Below are 24384 nucleotides of genomic sequence, written 5' to 3' on the forward strand. Positions count from 1 at the left end.
GGAAGCAGCAAGTGGGAGGGGTGAGTGAGCGGGTCAGGGCAAGATGTGGCAAGTGGAAGGGTAAGCAAGCGGCCCACAAGAAGACAAGTGCTGACATAACTTTGTGCTCCAGGAACTGACATGAGTGAACTTCAGCTGTAATTCCACCTGATTAATATGCCAGGCTTGGCTCTAGTCTGTTAATTTCCTGTTGTGGGGGAGTCTACAAATGAGTACACCTCATTTAACCATCAGGATGTGTGCGACTGTAACAGTCAAGTGCACGGCTGGCAGGTGCTCAGCTTAGAGGGAACACTGGTCCCCACCACAAAATTTGTTCCCTTGTCCCGAGTCCATACCTCTCCCTAGCAACTGTCAGAGGCTGAGCCAGGCTTCACAGCCTAGGTGTTAGTATTTGGCCCTGGGATGAATTTCTCACCAAATATCCACACCATCATGAAGACCACCTCTTTCCACCTCCATAATGTTGCTCAATTCAGCTCTTCTTCAGTTTATCTGCTGTTAAAACCTCATTAGTTTGTTTGTTACCTTGAGGCTTCACTACTTCAATGCACTTAGCCAGTTTCTCTAGTTCTACACTCCAAAAATTTAAGGTCATTAAATTCTGCTGCTGGTGTCCTAACTTGTACCAAGTGCTGCTCTCTCTTCTGCTTGCTGACCTACAGTGGTTAAGCAATGTCTCCATTTTAAATTCCTTATGCTTGTTTTCAAATTCTTCAGTGGCCTCACCACTCCCTATCTTGGTGATCTCCTCCAGCACTACAATCCTGAGATATCTGTACTCCTCCAATTCTGGCATTCCTGACTTTAATCACCACCAATGGAAGCCATGCCTTAAGGTACCTACAAATTCTCTCCTTAAATCTCTCTGTTTCTAAGCCTCTCTCTCCTCTTTTAAGATGTTATCTAAAATCTACAACTTTGATCAAGATTTTGCTCATCTAGCCCAATATCTCCTCATATGGCTTGATATCAAAGTTTGTTTGCTAACATTCCCGTAAAGCACCTTGGGTGTTTTATTATGTTAAAGCTACTACATAACTGCAAGTTGTTGTTGTTGTTGCTAAGTATATCACGTGTGAGACACTTAACCAATACCAACAAAAACATCTCAAATTCTGGTCTCTAGTCTATGATAAGGTAAGTCACTTCATTTGGGATGGTTCTCCAATTAGCTTCCACATTGTGGGCTGTACAAGGAGTTGCATTCATCAGAATTATTCAGCAACCCCTGCTGAAAATGTATGCAACGGGCACCAACCTCAGCAACTGAGTAGACCCCAAGTGGCCCACATACGAGGAATGGGCACTTGGGTAAAGTCCTGGAGGGCTGCACCACCAAGAGATGAATACAGCAGCACAATGAAATGCCATCTTCAGAAGAGGAAGGGCAAAGGAGAAAAATCCAATGGAAATGAGGGGAAAAACTATAAGTGAAACTAACTTCGGGAATAGTAGGACTTACCCAGTGAAAATTTAAATTATACAAATGTTAAGGCAAAGACCCAAAAAAAAAAACTGGCCTGGATTTTTCAACGTAAACAATAGCCAAACTGTCTATATTTGCTATTATCACTCCTCTGAAACTGACAACTACTTTTGAATGTCTGCACATGCACCGTTACATGCGAAAAAGAAAAATTCGAAGGGGCAGTCCCATCATCTGTGGTTAACTAAAAAAAGTTAAAGATAGTCTCAAACTTAAAGAAAAAGCATATAATTGCACAAAGATGAGTGGCAGGTCAGAAGATTGGACAGGATATAAAAAACAGCAAAAATGACTCAAGGATTAATAAGAAGGGAGAAATTAGAGTATGAGAGAAAGCTCATTGGTTTCTACAAATATTTTTTAAAAAGAGCTAACAAAGTAAGTGGTGGTCCTATGGAAATTGAGCCTGGGGAATTAATGACAGAAAATAAGGAGGTGGCAGGTGAAGTGAACCTGTATTTTGCATCAGTCTTCACTATAGAGGATATAAGTTGCTTCCCAGAAATAGCTGTAAATCAGGAATTGGAAAGGAAGGAAGAATTCAAGGAAATTACAATCACCTGAAAAGTGGTACTTAGTAAAGTATTGGAACTGCAGATTGACAAGTCCCAGTTCCTGGTAGGTTTCATCCTAGGGTCTTAAAAAAAGTGGCCAATGAGATAGTTGGTGCATTGGTTTTAAGTTTCCGAAATTCACTAGGGGAAAGTTCCATCAGATTGGAAAACAGCTAATGTAACTCCTTTATTCAAAAAGGGTAAGAGATAGAAAGCAGGAAACTATAGGCCAATTAGTTTAGCATCCGTCATCAGGAAAATGTTAAAAGCTATTATTAAAGACGATGTAACAGGGCACTTAGATAAACTCAAGGTAAACAGGCAGAGTCAACGTGGCTTAGTGAAAGGAAAATCATGTATAACTAATTCATTGGAGCTCCTTGTAGAAATAATGTGCTGTGCATGAAGGGGAACTGGTGGAAGTACTGGACTTGGATTTTCAGAAGGCATTTGATAAGATGCCACATCAAAGGTTATTGCGGAAAGTAAAAACTCATGGTGTAGGGGGTAACATATTGGCATGGATAGAAGATTGGCTAGCTAACAGGAAGCAGGGAGTAGGCAAAAATGGGTCAATGTCTGGTTGGCAGGATGTAATGAATGGTGTGCCACAGGGATCAGCGCTGGGGCCTCAATTCTTTACAGTTTTTTTAAAATGATTTGGATGAAGGGATTGAAAGTATGGTTGCTAAATTTGCTGATGACAGAAAGATGGGTAGGAATGTAAGTTGTGAAGAGGACGTAAGGAGGCTACAAAAGGATATAGATAGGTTGGGTGAGTGGGTAAAGATCTGGCAAATGGAGCATAATGTAGGAAAATGTGAAATTGTCCATTTTGATAGGAAGAATGAAAAAGAAGCATATTATCCAAAATAAAAACAGAAAAATGCTGAAAAAACTCAGCAGGCCTGGCAGCATCTGTGGAGAAAGAAACTGGATTAACGTTTCAAGCTCGTATGATTCTTCTTCAGAGGTAAAGAGAAGCGGAAATGTGATGGATATTATACTGTTTAAGAGGGGTGGAGCAAAATAGAAGAATAGTAGGTGGGAGTTCAGGAGATATTGACAAAGATGTCATGGACACAAGACAAAGGAAGTGTTAATGGTAGTGTTAAAGACTGAAGGAGATGCTGATAGTGGCATAAAGATAAGATAGCAGGGTGTGTTATTAGCAGAACAAGGGTCAGCGCTCTGTGAAAGCATAACATAGAAACAAGTGATAGGTAGCCCTGTTGGTGGGAGGGATCGAGGAACAAGCATTAAAAAAAAATTAAAAAAGATAAAAATAAAAATACATTTTAAAAAATGAGATTTAAAAAGGGGTAAAGATGGAGGAGAGAGCTCATGGTCCGAAGTTGTTGAGCTCAATGTTAGGCTGTAAAGTGTCAGAAGATGAGGTGCTGTTCCTCCAGTTTGTGATGGGCTTCACTGGAACATTGCAGCAGGCCAAGGATGGACATGTGGGCATGAGAGCCAGGTGATGTGTTGAAATGGCAAGCGACAGGATGGTCTAGGTCATGCTTGTGGATTGAGCAAAGGTGTTCCGCAAAGCAGTCATCCAGTCTGCATTTAATCTGCCCAATGGAGAGGAGACCACATTGGAAGCAGCGAATACAGCAGACCAAATTGCAGGAGGTGTAAGTGTTAAGGATATTGGACGGGAGGTAGTAAAGGGGCAGGTGTTGCACCTTCTGAGATTGCATAGGTGGGTGCCGTGGAAAGGGGATGAGGAGTTGGGGGTGATGTAGGTGTGGACCAGGGTGTCACGGAGGGAACGGTCCCTACACAATGTTGACAGATGGGGTGAGGGGAAGATGTGTTTGGTGGTGGCATCATGCTGGAGTTGGCGGAAATTGCGGAAGATGATCCGTTGAATGTGGAGGCTGATGGGGTGAAAAGTGAAGGTAAGGGGGACACTATCATGGTTCTGGGAGGGAGAGCAATGGGTGAAGGCACAGGAGTGGGAGATGGGTCAGATATGGTTGAGGGCTTTGTCAGCCAATGATGGGGAACATCCATTAAGAAAAATGGAAGACATGTCAGAATCGCTGTTTTGGAAGACAGAGTCATCTGAACAGATGCGACAGAGGCCAAAGAACTGACAGAATGAGATGCAGGCATTACAGAAAGCAGGGTATGAGGAGCTGTAGTCAAGGTAGCTGTGGGAGTCGGTGGGCTTGTAATCAATATTGGTAGACAATCTATCATCAGAAATGGAGATAGAGAGGTCAAGGAAAGGAAATGGAGTGTCAGAGAGAAGCATGTGAAGGCGAGAGAGGGGTGGAAATTGGAAGCAAAAATCAATAAATTTGTCCAGGTCCTGATGAAAATATGAAGTGGCCCGATGCAGTCATCAATGTACTGAGAAATGAGCGTAGGAGGAGGCCTGAGTAGGACCGGAACAAGGAATGTTCCACATACCCCACAAAAATACAGGCATAATTGGGGCCCATGCGGGTACCCATAGCCACACCTTTTATTTGAAGGAAGTGAAACAAGTTAAAGGAGAAATTGTTCAGTGAGAGACCAAGTTCAGCCAGGCAGGGGAGGGTGGTGGTGGTGGATGGGGCTTTATTAGAAATAGATGTTTAAATATTTTTGAGGAATTTTGTGTTATTCTGTGAAGAAGGCTGTGTGTGTGTGTGTGTGTGTGTGTGTGTGTGTGTGTGTGTGTGTGTGTGTGTTTTAATCAAGCTGGGCAGAGATTAATAGGAGACAGGTTGTTTGGGGGATTTAAAACATGAAAAGGGTAGGTGTTAGGTACAAGTGAATAGGCTAGATCTAACATTTGCATTTTTAGATAAGTAGAGAGTATGTTTGAACATCAAAAGGAAGTCAGGAATGTCAAGAAACACGTTTGTATCTTTTACGAGTTCCATAGGTAAACAGATGTGGGGATCATTTATTTTATTAACCCAAAAGCAAAGACAAAATGGAGACATAGAAGGTTTTATATTTGGAAGCATTTGAGTTTCAAAGAGGTGCGAGAAAAGTGGAACCTGAGATGAAAGGGGAAAAAAGGTATTTTAGAGTTACTGTAGCTGGGAGTTATAGCTGTTTGAGCTATGAGATGTAGCAGCTGGAGCTATAGCTGGAGCTCTGGGTTGGGAGAGGATGCAGTTTGAATCAGCCATCCAGTCAAGGCAAAAAAGTCTTGAGCTGCAAAAAGCAGTTTTATTCTGAAGTTTGGATTTCCATAACAGAGTGGAAGAGAGTTGCAGGTCATGTGTTATGCCTTTATTAGCACTATAGCAGTTTGCCTTGGGAAATATTACTGGATTTTTATAGTAAAACATCCATAAGGGAGTGTTGCCTGGAAGGTATTTACCTGTGGGTCAAGCCAAGTAGAGTCTTTTTCAGAGAATGTTTTGTAAGGCTAATTTTTAACTGTGCAACTGTAATCTTGCATGCTTAAGTTTTCCTTTATTCATGCTAATAACCTTTTAATTTAATTTTTAAAATCCCAAATGTGCTACTGGACTTCTTACTGCTGAGATTAGTATATTGTCTTCTTGTTTTCAGAATACGAAAAAAAAGGCATGGCCTCTAAGCCAAGTTTCCCTCTGGAATTTGGTGTGCACAGCAATTAACATGGGCTGTGGTCATAACATATTGTTTGGGCCTCTGCAAAAGGAAGAAGCGGAGAGACCTCAGAAAATCCTGAGTGGGGCGGGGGGGCTGGAGGTGTAGAGGGATTGGACATCCATGGTGAAGAGGAGCCGGTTAGGGTCAGGAAACTGGAAACTATTGATATGACATAGTGCATCAGAGGAATCGCGAAAGTGAGTGGGAAGAGACTGGGCAAAGGAAGAGAGAATGGAGCCAAGATAGGAAGAAATGAGTTCCATGGGGCAAGAACAGCCTGACACAATGGGTCTACCAAAACAGTTCTGTTGTGAATTTTGGGAAAGAAGTAGAAGCGGGTTGTCTGGGGCTGGGGGACTATGAGGTTGGAAGCTGTGGAAGGAAGGTCTCCAGAGGAGATGAGATCATGACAGTCCTGGAAACAATGGCTTGATGTTCAGTGGTGGGTTCGTGGTCCCGGGGGAGGCAGGAAGTATCTGAGAGTTGGCGCTCAGCCTCTGCAAGGTAGGGGTCAGTACACAGACAACAACAGCAGTACCCTTGTTGGCAGTTCTGATAAAGTCAGGGTTTTATTTTTATTTAATTCATTTTTTTGAATCTTTTTTCATCCTTTTTCCCCAACCCCCCCTACCCCCACAGGGCCATCTGTCACTTGTTTCTATGTTGTGCTTTCACAGTGCGCTGACCCTTGTTCTGCTATTAACATATTCTGCTGAATTACCTGTATGCCATTATCAGCACCTTCTCAAGTCTGTAACACTACCATTAACACTCTCTTTGTCTTGAGTTCATGACATCTTTGTCAACCTCTCCTAAGCTTCCACCTGTCCCTGGCCTTCTATTTTGCTCCACCTCCTCTTAAGCAGTATAATATCCATCACATTTCTACTTCTCTTCAACGCTGAAGAGTCATATGGACTTGAAACATTAACTCGGTCTCTCTCTCCACAGATGCTGCCTGTGCTGCTGCGCTTTTCCAGCAATTTCTGTTTTTATTTCCAATTTCCAGCATCCACAAGATTTGCTTTTATCTAAGTGGTGGGAGAATGTGGAGCTCCAAGATGCAGAAGGATCTGAGTATCCTAATGCATGAATCACCAAAGTTTAGTAGGCAGGTCCAGCAAGTAATTAGGAAAGCTATTAGAATGTCATTGTTTATTGCTGGGGAATTTAATTGCAAAAATAGGGAGGTTACGCTTCAGTTATACAATGCACTGGTGAGACCACATCTGGATTGCTGTGTACAGTATTGGTCTCCTTACTTAAGGAAGGATGTAAATGCATTGGAAGTAGTTCAGCAAAGGCTTACTAGACTAATACCTGGAATGGGCGGGTTGGCTTATGGGGAAAGGCTGGGCAGGCTAAGCTTGTATCTGCTGGAGGATAGAAGAGTAAGAGGTGAACTTGATTGAAACATATAAGATCCTGAGGGGACTTGACAGGGCGAATGTGGAAAGGATGTTTCCTCTTGTGGGAGAATCTAGAACTAGGGATCAATGTTTAAAAACAAGCGGTTGCCCATCTAAGACAGAGGTAAGGAAAATTATTTTCCCTGAAGGTCACGAGTCTTTGAAGCTCTCTTTGTCAAAAGGCGATGGAGGCAGAATCTTTAAATATTTTTAAGGCAGAGATGGATAGATTCTTAATAAGCAAGTGAATGCAAGATAATTGGGGGTAGGCAGGAATATGGAGCTGAGGTTAAAATCAGATCAGCCATGATCTTATTGAACAGTGGAGCAGGCTCGAATGGCTGTGTAGCCTACTCCTGCTCCTAATTTGTATGTTCTTGTCAGTTTCAGAGGAGCAATGCTTCTCGAGTGCTCTGTTGAACCATGTCCAACTATAATTAATTAGCAATCACCAAACTAATGAGAATGTGCCCTTTTACGCTATAAGCCTTACGGTAAAATGCCTTGCAAAAGTTACACATTATTGAATGAGGTGTAACAAGGTTTTTAACAGCATACTAAGGTCCAGATTTTCACTCCCGGGTTGGGTATACAGAGACAGAAGAATGCCCAGCTCAACAAAACCGACCTTTAAAAATGTCTGTCCAATGTCAGATTTTCAGTTTGGGAAGCAATTGAAAGTGACCCCGCAAAAACTGGGGAGGCCACCGTGTGTGTTGGCAGGCTGGGTAGGAGACCTGCCTCAGGGATCTGGCACTATTTTCAAAGTTTAAAAAAGAATAAAACATGAAACATCCCTCCAGCCCTCACCACCTCCTCACACTGCCTATGCTCCATCCATACCAACCCAGGCAGTGACACAGTGGTATTGTCACTGGATTGATAATCCAGAGGTCCAGGGTAATGCTCTGGGGACCCGGGTTTGAATCCTGCCATGGCAGATGGTGGAATTTGAATTCAATTTTTAAAAAAATCTGTAATTAAATGTCTAATTAAACCATTATCGTAAAAACTCACTGGGTTCACTAATGCCCTTTAGGGAAGGAAATTTGCAGTCCTCACCTGGCCTGGCCTACATGTGACTCAAGACCCACAGCAATGTGGTTGACTATTACACGCCCTCTGAAATGGCATAACAAGCCATTCAGTTGTATCAAACCACTACAAAGTCTCAAAAAAGGAATGAAGCCGGATGGACCACCCGGTATCGATCAAGGCATCAGAAACAACAATGGCCAACCCAGCCCCGTCAACCCTGCAAAGTCCTCCTCACTAACATCTGGGGTTTGTGCAAAAATTGAGAGAGCTGTCCCACAGACTAGTCAAGCAACAGCCTGACATAGTAATACTCATAGAATCACACCTTATAGTTCATGTCCCAGACACCACCATCATCATCCCTGGGTATGATTTGTCCCACTGGCAGGACAGGCCCAGCAGAGGTGGCGGCACAGTAGTATACCATCAGGAGGGAGTTACCCGGAAGAGGTCAACATCGACTCCAGCCCCCATGAAGTCTCATGGCATCAGGTCAAGAATGGGCAAGGAAACCTGCTGATTACCATGTACCACCCTCCCTCAGTTGATGAATCAGTGCTCCTACATGTTGAACACCACTTGGAGGAAGCAGTGAGGGTGGCAAGGGTGCTGAATGGACTGTTGGTGGGGACGCCAGTATCCATCTACAAGAATGGCTCAGGGGCACCACAACAGACCTAGTTCGCTGAGTCCTAAAGGATGTTAGTATGGAGGACTTTGCAGGGCTGGGTTGGCCACTAATGTGGATCTTGAGTCACATGTAGGCCAGACCAGGTGAGGATGGCAAATTTCCTTTGGTCCTAGACTGGGTCTGCAGCAGGTGGTCAAGGAACCAACAAGAGGAAATAACATACTTGACCTCATCCTCACCAACCTGCCTGCCACAGATGCATCAGTCCATCACAGTATCAGTAGGAGTGACCACCGCACAGTCCTTAAGGTGACAGAGTCCCATCTTCACATTGAGGATACCCTCCATCGTGTTGTGTGGCACTACTCCGTGCTTAATGGGATAGATTTCGAACAGATCTAGCAACTCAAGAATGGGCATCCACAAGGCGCTGTGAGCCATCAGCAGCAGCAGAATTATACTCAAACATAATCTGTAACCTCATGGCCCAGCATATCCCGCACTCTATCATTACCATCAAGCCAGGGGATCAACCCTGGTTCAATGAAGAGTGCAGGAGGACATGCCATGAGCAGCACCAGGTATACCTTAAAATGAGGTGTCAACATGCTGAAGCTACAACACATGTCTACTTGTGTGCCAAACAGCATAAGCAGAAAGTTATAGACAGAGCTAAGCGATTCCATTAGCAACGGATCAGATTTAAGCTCTGCAGGTCTGCATCCAGTTGCGAATGGTGGTGGATAATTTAACAATTCACTGGAGGAGAAGGCTCCACAACTATCCCCATCCTCAATGATGGAGGAGCCCAGCACATCAATGCAAAAGATAAGATTGAAACATTCGCAGCAATCTTCAAACAGAAATGCCGAGTGAGTGATCCATCTTGGCCTCCTCCAGAGGACCCCAGCATCACAGATGCCAGTCTTCAACCAATTTGGTTCACTCCACGGGATATCAAAAAATGGCTGAAGTCAATGGATGCTGCAAAGCCAACAGGCCTTAACAATATTCCAGCCATAGTACTGAAGACTTGTGCTCCAGAACTTGCCGAACCCCGAGCCAAGCTGTTCCAGTACAGCTACAACATGGCATCTACCCAGCAATGTGGAAAATTGCGCAGGTGTGTCCTGTACACAAAAAGCAGGACAAATCCAACCTGGCCAATTACCGCCCCATTAGTCTACTCTCTATCAAAAGTAAAGTGATGGAAGGAGTCATCAACAGTGCTATCAAACAGCACTTCTTTAGCATTAACCTGCTCACCAATGCCCAGTTTGGGTTCCACCAGGGCCACTCAGCTCCTGACCTCATTACAGCCTTGGTTCAAAAATGGACAAAAGAGCTGAAACATGAGGTGAGTGTGACTGCTCTTGACAGCAAGGCAGCATTTGGCCAAGTGTGGCATCAAAGAGCCCTAGCAAAACTGGAGTCAATGGGAATCGGGGAAAACTCTTTGCTGATTGGAGTCATACCTAGCACAAAGGAAGATGGCAGTGGTTGTTGGAGGTCAATCCTCTCAGTTCCAGATAATCACCTTCCTTCCGTCATAAGGTCAGGTGGGGATGTTCGCTGATGATTGCACAATGTTCAGCACCATTTGCGACTCCTCAGATACTGAAGCAGTCCATGTCCAAATGCAACAAGACCAGGACAATATCCAGGTTTGGATTGACAAGTAACATTCATGCCACACAATTGCCAGGCAATGACTATCTCCAACAAGAGAGAATCTAATCATCACCCTTAACATTCAATGGCATTACTATCGCTGAATCCCTCACTATCAATATCCATTGACCATAACCTGAACTGGATTAGCCATATGAATACGGTGGTTATAAGAGCAAATCAAAGGCTAGGAATCCTGTGGTGAGTAACTCACCTCCTGACTCCCCAAAGCCTGTTCACAATCTACAAGGCACAAGTCAGGAGTGTGATGGAATACTCCCTATTTGCCAGGATGAGTGAAGCTCCAACAACACTCAAGAAGCTTGACACTGTCCAGAACAAAGCAGCCTGCTTGATTGGCATCACATCCATAAACATTCACTCCCTCCACCACCAACTCACAGTGGCATCAGTGTGTACCATCTACAAGATGTACTGCAGAAACTCCCCAAGGCTAGAGGCAGCACCTTCCAAACCCACGACCACTACCATCTAGAAGGACATGGGTAACAGGTACAGGTGAACACCACCACCTGGAAGTTCCCCTCCAAGCCACTCACCATCCTGACTTGGAAATATATCGCGATTGCTTCACTGTCGCTGGGTCAAAATCTTGGAACTCCTTCCCTATCAGCACTGTGGGTGTACCTACACCACAGGGACTGCAGCGGTTCAAGATGGCAGCTCACCACCACCTTCTCAAAGGCAATTAGGAATGGGCAATAAATGCTGCCCTAGCCAGCGACGCCCAAATCCCATAAATGAATTTAAAAAGGCAAGCCACCCCTCCATTGCCTCTCAAGTCCTCCTATGCCAAGGTATGCCTACCAAACAACCTCCAAGGCCCCTCATATCCTCCATGCCATGGTATGCCCCTTCGATTACCCCGCATGGTCCTTTGATCACCCCGCATGGCACTTTATAGCCCCTATGCCAAATCGGTGGCAATTCATGCTAATCCATGCATCCCCACCCACCAACCTTTGCCCTTACACTTATCATGCTAACTCACTGAGTCTATGGCAGACCACAGGACCCATGCCGTGACGAGATAAAATTGAGTTCTATTAATTTCTAAGTGTCTACTGCAGACTTCGCTATATTGAAAAAAAATTCTCATAAAAACCCATTCACTAAATTTACATTCCTTCACCTAAATAAAGCCTTTTAAGAACAAACATTTCCTTCAAGCCTACCATTACTTATAATAGCAAGCATTGGAATTCACAGCCCCACATCAAAGAGTCTATAACCACTTGTAGCCGTCAATCAAATTGAAATGGCAGGCACTCTACTGTGATAATGGATGGTTGTGAAATCAGTCATTCAGCCCTAATCCAGTAATGGAAGTCCACTCGCTTATGTCAACAGGGGGGGTGAAATAGCAGGCAATAATTTTCTTTAACAATCCAGACATTGTTTTCAAAGACTTAAATGCCTTAAATGCCTTGACAGCTCCCTTTAACAGATCCTTTTGACAGATACATCTGACAGTTTTGACATTTTATTTTGACAGGTCTGTTGACAGTTCCAATGAGCTTGACAGTAATGAGTTTCTGCACTTTTTACACACATTTATGCCTAATTTTAACAATTCCAAAGGGCACCTGACCTTCCCCAGTAGTGTCCTTGGACCAGATCCAAAGGGGTACCTCATCTCTCTAAAGGGGATCCCTGGCTATCCAAATGAATCCACAAAGTTCAGACCTGCTCTTACCAGATCCAAGCTGCACACTTCAGGTTTCACACTTCTGGACTAACAAAATCTCACTCTACTGGAGGCAGCTGATGATCTAAATGGCCAACTGCCTCCATAAAATGCACATGCTCAAAACACGCCACATTCCCATTCCTGCCCCGGAAGAGTGGGAAGTGCCATGCATGAGGGTGGGACTTACGATTTTCGGGCAACTTCATTATTTTCGCCACAATGGAGAGGTTCTCCATCATAGCGAAAACCTGGGCCCATCTTCATAATCACTGCTGAGAAAGTTTTGCGACCTTAAGAAACTAATTTGATATCTGTGGAATGTCAAATCTCTCCCCATTATGAAAAAACAATTCTATTTAAAAATGCAAAAGTTCATGATCTTTCAGCTTCTACCTTAATTTCCTGTGCATGTCATAATAATTTATTTCTCTCCCTGCAAAATTCAAATTCAATTAAAAATGAAGAATAATCAGTGCATTTTACTTCCTGCTTTGCTATCCAAGAGAATAGTTCCATGTGATCGGCTGCTTACCCTGCTTTAGGACATCACTGCTGTTCGACACCTAGAGATCCCGTTGACTTGGCATCAGATTGAGACTAATGTCAGAAGAGGGGAAATGCACCCCACAGAGATTGCTACATCTTTGTGACCAGCTTTCAAGGTCAGCGGCAAGCACCATTACTGACTGCAAAATCTGAGCCATTGCCTTCTCCCTTTCCAATCCACTCACTTCAATCACCACCTACCAGCCAGGAGATCGGCCAATCTGCTTCTACATCTTTTGTCAATAACATTTTTCAACCTACCAGCAGGTAAAAAAACTAAAGCCTGCCTATCAGTCAGGGTCTCCCACAGTAAGATTAAACTCAAACTGCAAAGGATCACAGGTACAAACTCATGTCCTATAATTCTATGGTGCATATAGAATTCCCAAAGATCACACAAATTACAACTTCATATTTATTCTTCATAGGGTCAAATCCTCAATGCTGTTCCAGGTCATTCCTTTCTTGGAGGCCCTGAACAACTCAGGTCATGAACAATAGACAATATTTCAAAAGAGTCGTACTTTTCCAATTTAACTGTGCAATAAATAACTGCAAAGTTTGCATATTTTTAGACTGATTATTGAATCACAGAATGGTAGCAGAAGAGGGCCACGTGGCCTGTTGTGTCTGTTACAGCTCTCTGCAAGAGCAACTCAGCTACAGACCTAATATTACATAGGGAAAATAGAAAAAAAGACACCTAAAGCAGCAGAGACATTTTGGAAGAGTAGTCAAGAGCTAGGAGCAATGCAGATGTTTGGGGTCTCTAATAAACTGAACCACTACACTGCCAAGAATTTGCTGGGAAATTATGGCCCAAATATTCCAGTGTCAGGATGGTCGTACCCCAGAGGTACCCCTGAAGATCCATGGGGGGAGCCCTTGGAAGTCCCAACTCAAGGACTCTGTTGGAATTGCCCAGGAAGTCTCAACTTCCGTTGGACAATTCCCCTGCTTCTGGAGCCCTCTGAAACTTGGAATTAAAGTCAGAGACTTTAGTGGTTCTGACTCACTTAGCAGAAAAGTGACCCATGAAAAGTGAGGAGGATCAAAGCCAGTTCTAACACCTTGGTAACCAAACCACTGACCACCCCCAACCCACCAACTCTCCACTGGACCTCTGGCTAACCACCTCGACCTGCCCGACTACCCCCCACCTCCAGACTAGCTCCCACCTCCGGACTATGACGCTGCCTGACCACCCGACTACCCACCCAACCCCCAACTCCTCTCCTGTCAGTCCAAACCCCCACCCCAAGACCCCCTCCCAGCTCCAACTTGCCCCCACTCCCCCATTACACCCGGATCTTTGACTAGCCACCCCAAATATACCCCGACCCACAACCCACCCAACTGCCTCTAACCCCCTGGCTAGACACCATCCCTCGACTACCCTCCAGCCCCCAACTACTCCACCCACCACTCCCCCCACCCCCCGACTACCCCATCCCTCTTCTACCACATCTCATCTTGATGACCGCATTGACCAACCAACCTCCCCCACAGCCCCCCCAACCACCTGCTGACCCCCCACTCTGACTACCCACCCAACAAATGCTCCAGCCACCTAACGTCCCCATTCCCGACCCACCCACCTTACATACTTACCTTCTCTCCACAGCTTCTCAAAGTGGTTTTGGGATATTTAAACTTAATTGGTATATGGCAGATGTGCCTTAAAATGGGGGCATGGCTTGGCTTTGGCCGACACTCCTACACTCCAAGGGAAGGGCAGCAGGAGCAGGTAACACTCCATATTTCTCAGGAGGCCCGGTTTGCAAGTCTGGGTGAGAAATGTGGAGCTCCAGTGCGAGTTAAGTAAATAGGGTGGAGTGGCAATTCAACAGCAACTGCCACTGCACAAAAGAAGAGTTAAACATGCAAAAGAACAGCAATATGTAGAAAGGAAGAGATGCACCATTAGTCGTGAGTCATCACAAATCATTTACCTTGCTGCACTGCCATTAACCTCGCCGTCACTCTCGAAATTCAAGAAATTGCTGGATTTGCGATATAAATACAAATCAATCTTGCCGCAAAAAATTAGGGCTGATATTTAGTGATGCAGGCACCCTTTAAGTGCCAAGTTTATGTTTCAGCAACGCCACTCAGCCTCAGAGACCCAGAAGGGAAACACATGAAACAATAAGAGTCCCACTTGTTGTTTAAATTATTTATATTTTTCTTTCTGCTTTTTTTCGTTATCTTAATCTATTTTTTATTTCCGTCTTTAGTTCTCTTTCTGTATCTAATCTGACTCTAATTCGGTATATTTCCTTCTCCATTATTCCTTTGTTCTCTAACCTTAAGTCTCATTGAAGAGGTGGGCTATTCGTCCTGTCATTTAACCAGATTCCAGATATCATTATCAGCTCACACTTGTAGCAAAAGGTGGTGTAAATTTTTTCAAACTGAAGGGTGAGGAAAAAAAACTCTAACAAATAGGTTATGTCATGAGATGCCCTGGTCCAGCAGATTCTGGGCCATGATTGAGGTGGAAAGGAAGAAATCGACAGAAAACCATGTTTGATGGGAAACTAACTTCCAAAAGCATATAACTGTGGCCCTAATTTTGCTGTGACGATGACGAAACTGTCAGCATTCGCCATCATTACTCCTCTGAAACTGAGAGCAACTTCTCAGTCCAGGCACTCTCCGAATAACATGGAAATCAAGAAGTTGCAGTCATTGAGTCAATGCTTCCCTGTACCGTTGAAGTCCTACACTGCAATCAGGTCAAAAATCACAGAATCTTTACAGTGCAGAAGGAGGCCATTCGGCCCATTGAGTCTGCACTGGCTCGCAGAAAGAGCATTCTACCTAACCCCACTCTCCTGCTTTATCCCCGTAACCTTGTACATTCTTTTTTTTCAGATAGCAATCCAATTCTCTTTTAAATACCTCGATCAAACCTGCCTTCATCATCCTTTCAGGAAATTCATTCCAGACTCTACTCACCCTTTAAGTGATAACATATTTCCTCATACTCCTTTTGCCCATTATTTTGAATCCGTGCCTTCTAGTTCTTGATGTATTCTTGAGCGGGAACAGTTTCTCACTATTTATCCTGTCCACACCCCTCAGGATCTTGAGTACCTCTATCAAGTCCCCTCTCAGCCTTCTTTTCTCCAAGGAAAACAGACCCAACCTCTCCAATCTATCCTCTTAGCTACAGTTCTTCATCCTTCATTCTGGTGAATCTCCTCTGCAATCTCTTCAAAACCTTCACATCTTTCCTCAAATATGGCACCCATAACTGGGTGCAGTGCTCCAGATGAGGCCTAACTAGTGTCTTATATAAGTTTAACATGACCTCCTTGCTCTTGTGCTCAATGCCCCTATTGATAAAACATAGGATATCATGTGCTTTATTAACTGCTTTCTCAACATGCCCTTCCACCTTCAATGACTTGTGTACATATACGCTGAGGTCCCTCTGTTCCTGCACCTCCTTTAGAGTTCCTCCTTCTATTTTATACTGTGCCTCCAAATTCTTCCAGCCAAAATAATCACTTCGCACTTCTCTGCATTGAACTTCATCTGCCATCAGGCTGCCCAATCCACCAATGTCCTTTTGATTAACCTCATCACATTTGACAATGCTTCCAATCTTCATATCATCCGCAAATTTTGAATTCATGCCCTGCACACCAGTCCAGGCCATTAAGATATATGAAGAGCAAGGGTCCCAACACTGACCCCTGGGAACTCCATTACCGACATTCCTCCAATCTGAAACAAAACCATTTATCACTACTTTCTGTTTGCTGTCACTCAGCCAGTTTCTTATCCAAGTGCCTACTTTCCCTTTTATTCCATAAGAATTTTACTCAGGTTTATTGTGTGGCACTGTATTAAATACCTTTTAAAAATCCATTTACACATCAACAGCATTGCCCTTATTAATCTTCTCTGTTACCTCCTCAAAAAACTCCAGCAAGTTAGTTAAACATGATTTTCCCTTAATGAATCCATGCTGGCTTTCCTTAATTATCTCACACCTGTCTAAGTGACTATTCATTTTGTCCCAAACTATAGTTTCCGCAAGTTTCCCTACTATCGAAATGAAACTGACTGGTCTGTCGTTGCTAGCGTTATCCTTGCATCCCTTTTTGAACAAGGGTGTAGCATTCACAATTGTCCAATCCTCCGGCATTGCCCATAAGTCTAAGACTGGAAGATCATCACCAGTGCCTCTGAAATTTCCACTTTCACCTCCCTCAGTATCCTCGGATGCATCTCATCCAGTCCTGGTACCTTATCAATTTTAAGTAAAGATAGCCTTTCTAATACCTCCTCATCAACTGTAAATTCCTCGAGTGTACCAGTTACCTCTTCTCTCACCTCGGTCTGGGTAGCATCCTCTTCCTTTGTAAGGACAGATGCAAAGTATTTGTTTAATACCTCCGCTACTTCTCCTGCCTCCAGATGCAAGTCTCCTCTTTTATCCCTAACCAGCCCTACTTTGTCTTTTACCACCTTTTTATTATTTGCTTATAGAAGATCTTTTATGTTAGCTGCTAGCCTCTTTTCATTCTCCCTCCTTGCTTTTCTGATTAGTTTTTTCACTTCCCCTCTGGTCCTTCTATATTCAGCCTGATTCTCCATTGTATTTTTTATCTGACATCTGTCATACACACACTTCTTCATTTTCATCTTCATCTCTATTTCTCTTGCCATCCAAGGTGTTCTGGATTTATTTGTCCTACCTTTCCTCTTCAAGAGAATATACCTTGACATTGCCTGCAATGCTATCGCTTTGAAGGTAGCCCATTGTTCACCCACAGTCTTTTCCACCAACATTTGATTCTCACTCACCTGACTCAGATGGATTCTCATCCCATCCAAGTTGGCGTTCCCTCAATTAAATATCCCTGCTCTGGATTGTTCCTTGTCCTTCTCCATGGCCAACCTAAACCTTATGATACAATGGTCACTGTCCCCTAAATGTTCTCCCACTGTTATTTGATCCACTTGGGCCAAGTCATTGCCCAGAACTAGGTCCAACAGTGCCTACCCTCTCATTGGACCGGAAACACACTGCTGCAGAAAATTATCAATGAACTGCTGTAAATACACCGTTTCCTGCTATTAGTCTTGCAGTAGAACTTCTTGAAAAAGTTATATCTTGTTGAAATAGGTACAACTAGATTTTAAACACTGTACTAACTTCACAATTACTGATAAACAGCCTTACCAGCACTGAAAAGAGTAATTTTATATTTGCTGAATGTAAAATTTTCCATTATGTTAAAAAATTGCACATATTTTTAAAATAGCAAATTTTTTTTTTAAAATTGTATTTTAACTTCTAACTTAAGCCCATCTGTACGTCCCAATGACTTATTTCATTATTTGTAAAAAAAATTTAAATTAATAGTGAAGGGATTCTGTGATTTTTTTTTACTTCCTGGTTTGCTGTCTGTGAGGATACGTCAATGTGACTGGCTGCTTACCCACTTGATGACATCCCTGTTGATGGATGCTGGGAAATTCCCTTGATTTGATGTCTGAAGCAAGCTGACGTCAGGAAAGGGGAAGTCTGAACCACAGAAATCGCTGGATCTTTGTCGGCAGCTTTCTAGGAAGACAGCAGTGAATACTGTTCCTTTGGCGCTTACCGCAAAATCCACCCATTTTCTTGTTTATGAGAAATTTAAATACATGCTCTAACTTACTGTAACACATAAACCATGCTCCAAATCAGAGTGTGTTCATTTTTCTCTTTTGATCTACTACACTGTTCACTGTGTTGCATGAGTAAGTCAAAATGTTGAGTGTAACAGACTGGAAAGGATTTTTTTCCTGTAATATGTTTACTATATTAAGAAAGCTCAGAAATTGTTAAACCTCCCTTAAAGAGGTTTGATATCCAAAATGTTGTAAAATTAACAACTCATGAAATTTTGCTAATAACTTCAGACAGCAATTAGTGGCAGAATTTTAATGTGATTGTTAACATTCATATCCCTGAGGAAAACACTAAATAAATTATAAGCAAATACAATTAAGGAGAATCCACTGAGTAAAATAGTGGTCTGATGATAAGGCTGGATATAAATGAGTTCCTCAAAATATAGGAATGTGCATGACCAGAACAGACCATTACGGATCATGTGGCCAATCATTAAATTCAGAAAATGCCACAAACTAGATTATCACTCATATCCATCCATTACAAGATGAGATGATTGCTATAAGCTGTTCTTTTCTAAATTTATGCATTTCCACTCTCTATAAAGTAATACAATTTAAGTGATAAGGGCTTACTTACAAAGAGGTTATGTTAGAGAGAATGGAATAGGCAAATAGGTCTATGCCCTTTCTTACTCTACAGATTGGAAAACGGTTAACACCCGAATAGTTCTGTTTGTTGAGTTAATGAGCTCAAATTTACATATCTTTTGAAACAAACTTTGATTATAATATAAACATAAAATTATTTACCTTTGGGTTTGTTATTGGGATAGATACAAAGTAATTTGGATGAGCCTTTTTCTTCTTTTTTTGACCTACATCATCTTCATTCTCACCACCTGAAGTACGCTTTCTCTTTGATATCTTTTCAGGGGCTGCAGTGACTGAAAAAAAAAACAAAAAATGTACATATTGCAGAATATGAACTAGACAACACCACAAAGGAAAAGAGAGAATGGAATCCAGAATTAACAACAGTTAACAAATGATTTGAATCAAGTATAAGGCAGGAGTTTCCATCCAAACTTAAAACTGAAAATACCCATAAAAATCCCCTAAGATAAAAAGCAAAATACCGCAGATGCTGGAAATGTGAAATAAAAACAGAAAATGCTAGAACAATTCAGCAGGTCTGCAGCATCTGTGGAGAGAGAAACAAAGATAACACTTTGAGTCTGTATGACTCTTCTTTAGAGCATAAAAATACCTTGCCAATTTGTACTTGAACAAAAGAAGATGCCAAGCCAAACTGACTGAAAACCCTCTGTCACATTTCAATGAAACAGTACTTATTAACCTTAATTTTTCCATCATTTTTAAAAGGTACTTGTGTAAAATCACTAATTTACAGAACAATTTAGAGGTCTTAATAGTAAATTCCCAACTTTTTCATTACAACTCATCCTTTAAATTATGTTTGAGCAGCCAACCTTAAGGCAGAAATACAAAAAAAACATTTTAGCCAGCAGTGAATGCAGACTCACTATACTTAGACAAATTTCACAGGGAACATGCAAATTGAATGCACATGCATGTCATGTATGTCAACAAATTACTGTGATGTGAAAATGCTATCTCAGCTGACAGTTCATTGCAATCCTGAGGGACTGGGGGAAGTGCTGCTTTGTTGGTGACGCTGTTTGTCAAATGATACATTAATCCAAGGTTTGTATGCCCTCTCAAGTGGGATGTAAAAGAACTCCCGTGGCACTAGTAAACAAAGAGTTCTTCCAGTGTCCTGACCAACATTCATCCCTCAATCAACTTCATTAAAACAGATTACTGGGTCTTTTGTTGGACTTAACTGTTTGCAACGTGGCTGCTGCATTTGCTTCAGGTGATAAGAGGCTACATTTCAAAGGTGCTTCGTGGGTTGTGAAACAATTTGGGACGTGCTATTATACTGGCATTATAGAAATGCACATTTTTACTTTCTTAATTATTCATTTTATATAAATGGATACTTTTAAGCTACACAATGAATAATGTTTACTCTTAGATCTATCCGTTGCTTTTGTGTTGATTTATTTGCTACTTAATTTCAATTAAGGAGCTTCCCCTTCAGCCTACTTCACATTCATATTATAAACCATGAGAGATCATTTTACCGAGCACATCTGGAGGCAAAGTGATCACCAACAGCTACTAGAAACTATGGCCACTATTGGTGTTGGATAGCCTGGCAAATAAGAAAGGATAAAGCGCTTGCTTGCATTTATTTTGCACCTTTCACAACCTCAATGTTCCAAAACCTTATAGCCAATTTAATACCGAATGATAAGTAAAAGGAGGCTATTTCTTTTTTTCGCTGTTCGCTAGTGGACTGAGTGCTCAGATCACTTGTTCTGGCCAATTAGATTTCACATTTGTGGCCTGTAAAGCTTTCTTCCGAAATCAGAAACGATCACAGCTAAAGATCTAAGGTTACAGATGTCGCTTTGAACAATTGCATACACACAACTTAGTATTTTGCCATGCCACTGCCAGTACTCTGAATCCACTCAGCAGTGCAAACACCCAAATTTAGAATCAAGTCCTCAAAAGGCACTTTATTGCACAACTGCTTGAAGCAACTCTGGAACATAAAAGAAGCATTAGTGGAACAAATTAGCTGGAAAGATATGCATCAAGGAGATCAGCTCCACTGCAATGAAAATGTGAGTTTTGTTTAGTTGATGTATATGATGGCCAAGCTCAGCTTTTTCTTATCCTTTTGTAAGACAATCTTCAGTGGGAATACAGAGTATAATTTGTAAACACAATCAACAAAATGGAACCCAAAATATCCGTATCTTTGCACAGCAACTTCTAAAGGGAGTCCTCTAAATTCAATTGTATCATTGGATGCAAAATTGCATCACTCTCATACTCAAGCTTAAATTAAAGTAGTCAATTATAATTCAATGATGCTTGACAAACATACATACATCTATTGTATAGGTAGATTCTCTGGAAACAATTTGTATACACTGACCTGAAGGTATCAAGATAATAGCCTGGATTTTGCAGTCAGGAGGAAAAGAACAGTGCTTATCTTTCTTCATGCGTACAGCTGTCAGCAGGTTTCGTGTGGGGTTTTCAGTGGCAACAGTTGTTGGGTGTCTGAAACAATACTGCACACTCTGCTGGGATCTGGGGCCTATGTGGACACCGAGTGTCTCTTCAATCAATCTGATTGAAGAGACCTTGTTGAGACATTCAGTCAAAGCCAGGAAGCATAAATTTGAATATTTAATCCAATGTAACATCATTTTCAGAAAGCAAAATAAAGAGAACCATAGATAGATGACATTTTAAAGGAGAGATGAGAGAAAGAAAATGAAAACGATTAAAAATTTTACTTTTTTTTTAAAACCACAACAATAATTAAAATATGACAAAATGAGATTCTGCACTTATAAAAGTTAGCTGTCAGTATCAAGGGAGTTTTTTGTCAGTAAGTTAAACTTAACAACTTGTTAAAAATTCACTTACATTTGAATGGACAAATGTCAACTTTTGCTGTTATGTTTAGTGGGTAACCAGTAAGTACCATAACTTCACGCCCTTCATATGTTTCAATGTTGAGCAGCAGGGCTAATTCTACAGTAACCCCCAGATTTCTGCATTTTACTGTATATGTGCAGATGCCAAGTTTCTGCCCTGTTTATTCCATAATAATGAGCACCAATATACTCAGTTATTGTTACCACAAAATCCAGGCTGTTACCTCTAAGACCACAAAGAATGTGTGAAAACAAAATATTACCATTAAATAGAAAACTTACATCCATACTCTTCCCTGATTTCTGCTTGTGGGAATGGAAGTTCTGCCAGCAAACTACTGATTTCATTCTTTGCAGATGGATTTTTTTTCCTCTTTCTTGGCTTCAGCCTCTTTTTTTCAGTTTCCTCTGCTTTTTGTGTCCCCTCAGGGGCATCTATGCAAAAGTAAGGGCCATTAATAAGAAATGTGTGGCATTCCATATCATTTAATAAGAATATTTGTATAATATCAATCTGGCTGAATGAGGAACTGGGTCAAAGTAACCACTGATCCTTAGCCATTTAGAATACAACTGAGAAATTATGACAATGTGATTTACGTACATAGAGGTTCGTGGATGGCAACAAGGACTGGATTTATTTTACACTTGAATGACGCAGCAATGCTTTTGGAAACAAGAGCATTCTCAGAAAATACTGCACTCAGTTCAATGGAAACGATGTAAAGAATATTCATAACATTGATTAGGGAATGTTTTTTTAAATTGTGAATTTCTTTAGTCATATTCAGTGCCAGTGTACTGGCTAACATTTATCCCTCAATCAAAACCACTAAAACAGGCAATTGGGTCATTTATCTCATTGCTGTTTGCGGGACCTTGCCCTGCACAAACAGGCTGATGCATTTGCCTGCTTGACAAGTGACTAAATTTCAAAAGTACATCAATATTTGTCAAGCACTTTGGGATCTGCTGAGGGGATATTAAAGACATTATAGAAATGCAAGTTCTTTCTTTCACTAATTGTATAAAATAGATATTCTATTTGGCTTTGTATTGGGTACTGAACCATAAAATGCTACTGGGTCAAAATAATGGATTTGTTTCTTGAAATGATGGTTCGGAAGAGTACAAATAAAGTATTCTGTAGCAGAGAAAGTTATTTACCCCTTCTGGGTACCTTAAAATCCATCAGTCCAAACAGCAACATAGAATATGCTATTCACATAGCATGAACTATGTACAAAATTCTATTTGCAGAACTGAACTATTCGACACAACAATCTCAGTTATCATTCAGAATTCCGATATTGAAATTGGGGTGGTTCTCAAAGAGCATAAGTGAAATAATTATACAAGAATTGTCTGCTATGTTATATAGTCGGTAGCCCCAATTTATTTGGGTAAAAGTATGAAATTTTCCAGAGCTGCTTGTAGCTGGTTTTCATTACAATTTAGTAAAGTGGAATGGTGCACATATGAAAATAAAGTGTCCACTTGAAGTGTGAAAAAGCATCGCATTATGTGATAATTTTGTTTTTAGTAACGTAAGTTGTATTTTGAGAGTGCATCTTGAGCTCTACAGCACTTAAGAAGCAGGACTGGTAGTTACAACTTGGTCAACAGTTGCAACACTTTGAGGTGATGAATAAAGATTACAAATGAAAACTTTTGTACAGTGACAAGGCAACAGAAAAAGTTAAAAAATTATGGTGGGATTGTTGTAGTGCCCATGATAAGAATTCACCAGTTCCTTCAGTTCCATTATATTGCAGGAGCATTAAAGTTTCCCTTAAGATTTCAAATTATATTTTTAAAAACTACAAGTAATATATTTTCAAATACAATGAATCAAAAGATGGACGCACACATTGATAGCCAGCATGTTCTGTACTGTGCAAACATCTTTCTCTTCAAAAGATTACTTTAAATTCCCCAGTGATCATGTAGGAAAACATAATATGTGCTCATTTAATTTCCCCTAATCTTGAATGGCTCAGGCTTTGTGCAATAAGTCTCATATATTCATCGCTTTGTAATGTTAGCAACCCTGACTGATAAAATGTGACAGATGTCCAGATGGGACTATTTACTAATAATCCACTTAACCAGATTATCCCTCAGTGAGCATTAATTTGGAACCCTTTGGTCTTTTCATTTGCTAGGTCAGTAGCGGATATTAAATGTGCACATTTGTTGCACGTTTCTACCAGCAGTTTGAACTCAGTATATTTTAACAAAAGTAGAGAATCAGGGCTCTACTGAGAAGCACATGGATAATTGATCTTCATCAAGGAAGTGAGTGGTTACACTCTCTCTGCATATTATGCATGACCAGCAGCTACAACTGGCTTAAAGATGATGTGGCACTGAGGACTGCATAAGTCAGAGTGGTTACATCACAAACTGGCTTAAAACCCCTCAACCTAGTAGATGAAAGAAAGAAAAAGACTTTCATTTTATAGTGCTTTTCATGACCTCAGGACATCCCAGAGCACATTACAACCAATGAACTACTTTTGAAGCGCTGTTACTGTTGTAATGTAGGAAATGTGGCAGTTAAAT

General features: G+C 41.5%; 1 protein-coding gene across 1 annotated transcript in view; it reads right to left on the reverse strand.

Annotated features, from left to right (window-relative positions):
• LOC121278068 (A-kinase anchor protein 7-like) overlaps positions 1–24384 on the reverse strand; it is a 184503-nt gene that overhangs the window by 154636 nt on the left and 5483 nt on the right. Inside the window, exons 3-4 of the mRNA XM_041188122.1 lie at positions 22102–22254; positions 19085–19218 (exon numbers count right to left, since the gene is read on the reverse strand). Of these exons, the coding sequence (XP_041044056.1) occupies positions 19085–19218; positions 22102–22254 (287 nt within the window). The remainder of the gene's footprint in view (positions 1–19084; positions 19219–22101; positions 22255–24384) is intronic.

The sequence above is a fragment of the Carcharodon carcharias genome, chromosome 5 (genome assembly GCF_017639515.1).
Source record: "Carcharodon carcharias isolate sCarCar2 chromosome 5, sCarCar2.pri, whole genome shotgun sequence".
Taxonomy (NCBI): domain Eukaryota; kingdom Metazoa; phylum Chordata; class Chondrichthyes; order Lamniformes; family Lamnidae; genus Carcharodon; species Carcharodon carcharias.